Below are 5,139 nucleotides of genomic sequence, written 5' to 3' on the forward strand. Positions count from 1 at the left end.
CCATGGGTAGCTCTGAAGCTGGCCCACAGAGATGCCCTAAATTGAAGCAAAGAGCTGAACTTTTATTTTCTTGCCCATTGTTTGAGGCCAATATTCTGGGAAAGTTTTAGTTGTGATCTATCCACTGCCAACACTCCTAGAAATTGTAAGAACAAGTGTCTCAGTCTTGAAAAAGAATCTGAGTCAGACACCCTAGCATCACCACAGATCACCTCTTGTACATACTCATCATCTCTCATCTCTTCTCTCATTCTGATTCCCTTCTTTCTCTGCTAGTACCTCTGCCGGTCTAGGTTAATTATCTGATAGACAATCCATAATCTCATCCCTGAGGGCTCTGAATGCTGTAACCATGTCCTTCTGAGGCTGTGACTGCTGCATTTGTTTATTATTGTCTAAATGAGCCAGGACAATACCAAATCCTACAAACATTTCTTCCCAGTCACATTTTATAATAGCAGCCTTACCTTCTTCTGATGGCCAAAGTTACTTACTTTGGCCAAGATAATGACTCCATTTCTTGCTTACTAATTTCTTGGTGATCAGGTGGCAACTGTAGCTTAAAGTTTAATGAGATTCTTTCCATGTTTTCTGATAGAAAGATTTCCTCTGTAGAAACCTGAATGCATATGCACATTAGAGCCTAGAGCTGCAGTGATGGAAAGCACATTTGTGCTCCACATGAGTCACTGTGAATGATGCTAAGTGAGACTACTCCAGCCTCTACCCCTTGTTTCCTATACCCATCTATTCAATATCTATAGGACCTGATATTAATTTATAGTGTACAATCATTAATTAATACTGTATTCTAGAAGATGTCACTGTATCCCTTCAGGATATCATTTATAAGCAAAAATCTTAGCTGTGCCTTTTAAGAATGTTCCATTATTCAACCTGCCCAGAAACTTTTTGATCATGTTATATGTGATAAGACAAATGTAGCCAATGGTCAGATGCCCACAGTTGCTTGTTCTTTGCTGTAAAGGGAGTCCTTTGTTTAATGTGATGTTACATAGGATCTATATTGAATCAAGTACTCTATAAACCCTGGAATAGTGCTCTCAATGAGGCCCTGTAGGAAGGAAAGACAAGTCTATACTAGTAACGTGTTGATTCAAATCAAGCTGAAATGTAATCTCTTCTAGAGTGAAAGTGATTCAATGGGATCAATTTGCCACAATGTGGTTCTTGAGACTCCTTGAGAGATGGTGTTTAATGATTGTCTCAGCTTTGGTCTTTAGTGCTAGCATGTTGAATATTTAGTAGCAGAAGTAGTTTAACCAGTCTTTTTTCTTTTCTTCCCCCGCCCCCGCCCCCACCCATGTCCCATTTTCATTATTTGCAGCAGAATGCTCAACATAGAACGTAATTGCAAGTAACGTGCTGTGCATAAAAGTATAGTGCTTAAGTACAAATGAGAGACATGATTTTCTTTAAATAAATACTTAAACACAGCTCGGGCATACAAGCACCAGGGTAGGGAAACTGCCCTGAAGAAGCTGGGATTCCCCTCCTCCTGTAATCAGTCTGTGGAACCAGGGTGTGAGTGATCACGATCACAATGCCCTCGTTCTAGAGCCCTCACCAGTCCTCTACGCATGATATGGTCGGGCAAGGGCACTAGAATTTCTGGAAGGTCAGTGATCCGTAATAGTGCAGTATTCTACACGATCTTCCTGGTCCCTGTGTCTAGGCGAGGGGACGAGCCTAGATGACTTTCTTCAGCTCATCGTAAAGGACCAGCACAAAGGCACCGCCCATGCTCCTGAGGACGTTGGACCAGGCACCCTTGAAGAAGGCCTTGGGCCCCTCTTCCTTGAAGATCTTCAGCCAGCAGTCAATGGTCCCCCTGTACATGATATCGGCTTTTCTGCGCCCTGACTGCATCATCATCCGCCGCTTCACGGTGTCGAAGGGGTAACAGATGGTGCCAGCCACGGCCGTCACAGACTGGGCGATCATCCAGTTCACCACGATGTGGTCGGGAAGCATGCCTCTGGCGGTGTCGTACACGCCGAAGTAGGCAGCCCGGTAGAAGAAGATGCCTTGCACTGAGACGCTGAAGCCCTGGTAGAGGCCCCGGATGCCGTCAGACTTGACAGTTTTCATCAGACAGTCTCTCAGGCTTTTGAACTCCCGCTGAGTTACAGATTTCCCCACGTCGGCTGCCAGACGGGTTCTGGCAAAGTCCAGCGGGTAGACAAAGCAGAGAGAGGTGGCTCCTGCTGCCCCGCCGGAGGCCAGGTTGCCAGCAAAATACCTCCAGAACTGCGTGTGCTTGTCCACATTCCCCAGGAAGACCTGCTTGTACTTACCCTTGAAGGCGAAGTTGAGGGCTTGAGTGGGAATGTAGTAGAGGACGTTGGCCAGATTGCCCCTCCAGAAGGACAGCACGCCCTGCTCCCTGGGGATGCGCACCATGCAGTCTACGATGCCCTTGTACTGCTTGTCGGCCGCAATCTGTTTACTGGCATGTTGCACCTGCAGCAGCAGCTTGACTCGCTCAATTGGGGCCACGGCCGTTTTGGAGAAGGCGGCAGTGATGCCTCCAGCCAGAAAGTCCTTGGCAAAAGAGATGGTTTGTTCCATCATGGTGGCACAGCTGGCAGCGCAGCAGGCGCGGAACAGAGTGAAGGCGCTGAGACCGAGGGCTGGCTCAATGCTACTGAGACTGCGACTGAAAGGATTTAACCAATCTTGGTGAGTGGGATCCCATTATGGTACGGCTATTGTCTGCCACTATGTCTGTTCTGTTCATGAACCCATTGTGACAGAATATGAGTGGTTAATGGCAGAAGTAGACTGAGGTCTACTAGCTAAGTCATTCTATTTGATTGTTGAGTTACTCCTCTATGGAGAATGCAATCCAGTAGGCCCTAGCATGTGATACATGAGCTTCGCATTTAGTACCCAATCTTATCAGTCCATGTATAAGCCTATTTGCCAAGACCCATGAAATATTATAAATTCTAACCTCAGGCCACTTTTTTTTTCATTTAAGTGGGATGACCAAGAGCACTCTTACAATCTCCATCCACTGGGGGAATTTTCCCTTACCACTTTCTTTCAAAGTCAACCCTAAGAACTATAGAGTAATAGTTTATTCAAGCAGATATGGCTTGAATTTACACACCAATTTGACCCATCCATGAACCAAGTTCAGCATTTTTCCTGTTCTGTTTTCTTGTCCCAAGGGAACTATAAGGCCATAGATGTGAGCCGGGGTAGATACATCACTGTAATAGTGGTGTATGACATGGGTGTCAGCTTTCTTTGTCCAATTTCCAAGTATAGTATTTCTCAAACTTAATGTAGATATATTAAAATATTCTAAATTCTATACTAATGAATATTTTAATCTACAAGTTATGTAGTATGAATATGAAAAGATAATTTACAATTAATGACTTAAATGCATCACTCTCATAACGAATAGGGATATATAATTGCATGTTTTCTTTAATTTACGGGGAAATTGTGTTCAGTGAAGATTTCCCTTAATTATTTTTAAAATAATGAAGATGATTTACAAATATCCCTGATGTAAATATAATGACAACAAGTTTTTAAAACATAACTTTCACTACTGTAAATTTTCCTGATGTTCTTTTCATTGGAATTGGATTTTAGGATATATTGAAACTTTTAAATAGCACCATCTGGTCATCTATTAAACAGTGACACACAATAAAGCAGTTTCAAAATGAAAAAGAAATGAAGCAATGTTTAAAAGTAAAGGCAAAATGGTTTCAATTTCCCAGATTTCTGAATTGACAGAAGACTGATTTAGTAACTGTACAAGTGGGAACATCACATTCTAGACCAGAACCATAATAAAACTAAAATTCATCTTTTCAGTAGAAGTAAAGGGTGTACTATTCAGTAATTCTAAGTGCCTGAAAATAATACAGCAGAGTCTAATGGTCTACAAGGAGTCATTTTACACTATTAAAACTGTTTTTTTTTTTTTTTTAAGTATAGATGTTTATAACTAAACTGATAAAAGAATTGTCAATTGTTAAACTAATTTAAAAGTGTATGTGTCTGAGTGGGGAATGAGCCGAGGTGATAGCAACAAAGGATTTTAATGACAGTCATCTAAAACCTCTTTATGTACATATCTGTAAATTAACGGTTAAAGTAAAAGGTGCAATATAACTTAGCTAAAGAAAAAGAAACTCCATTTAAGACATAGTTAAATCACCTGGAACGGGTCTGCTCAGTGATGCCTAAATGGATCAGAAATTGCTCCTGGCTATAGAATGAAACCTCCTGTAATAAATTAATTCTTCTCAAGTAGAATCTTCTTCTAAAAAAGTATTCTTAGAAAGAAAAAATCAAACATACGCAAATGTTACAATAATCAGTGAAATTTCATTTCTATTATCTAATGTCAACAATTATCAACTCCTGAGCTATCTGGTTTTATTTATACTGAACTCATTCAGCCACATTCCTAATTATATTGAAGCAAATGCCAAATATAACACCTTTTCATAGGTAAATATTTCAGTATGAATCTCTAAAATGTAAGAGTTACTTTCGAAATAGCAAAAAAACAGACCACATATATGAAAGAAAAATTGTAAAAAAGGCACAACAGTTTTTGACCCTATAAATACTTAAACGTTCATAACTATGCAAAACAGTTGCATAAAGTTTATTTTCCTTATAAATCATTTTCTTAAAGTGAAAAACATGTTCTCAAAGTTAATATGCTCTTAGAGTCAATCTCCCCACTTAGGATAATGGAAAAGAGAATCTCAGTGTTAAAAATGACCTTAGAAATCAAATTGCTTTTTAAACACTGCTGGTAGTGTAAGTCTTTCCTTACAAATGAAAATATTCTGGGATCCTCAACAGATCAGGACATTTATGTTGCTGTATGAATTCAACAGGAATAGTTGGAATTGTGTTGTTGTATAAATTCAACAGGAGTGTTTGGAAATCCAAAAATCTCGCTTCAGTACTTGTTGCAAGTGTCTGAATAATTCTGAAGAGTATATTATGGCTTCTTAATAGTTTGGTAACCATACATTTAATTCACCTACTTCATGGTTCAGATAAGGAAGCTGAAGTTAAATGATTTCCCTAAGTTAGAGGCAGTTAATTAGTAACAGAGGTAATGTTATAATA

The 5,139-nt window shown here is 39.9% G+C and overlaps 1 protein-coding gene across 1 annotated transcript; it reads right to left on the bottom strand.

The window, feature by feature from the left end:
* Nucleotides 1-1,710: 1,710 nt before the first annotated feature.
* LOC102885895 (ADP/ATP translocase 3-like) lies at nt 1,711-2,595 on the bottom strand. The gene has a single exon (XM_015599806.1). The coding sequence runs from the start codon at nt 2,593-2,595 to the stop codon at nt 1,711-1,713; it is 885 nt and encodes a 294-aa protein (XP_015455292.1).
* Between the last annotated feature and the right edge of the window lie 2,544 nt (nt 2,596-5,139).

Source organism: Pteropus alecto, unplaced genomic scaffold (assembly GCF_000325575.1).
Source record: "Pteropus alecto unplaced genomic scaffold, ASM32557v1 scaffold69, whole genome shotgun sequence".
NCBI lineage: Eukaryota > Metazoa > Chordata > Mammalia > Chiroptera > Pteropodidae > Pteropus > Pteropus alecto.

What these genes read in the sequence shown, in the direction of transcription:
- LOC102885895 (XM_015599806.1), bottom strand. Translation starts at nt 2,595, where the DNA reads ATGATGGAACAAACCATCTCTTTTGCCAAGGACTTTCTGGCTGGAGGC.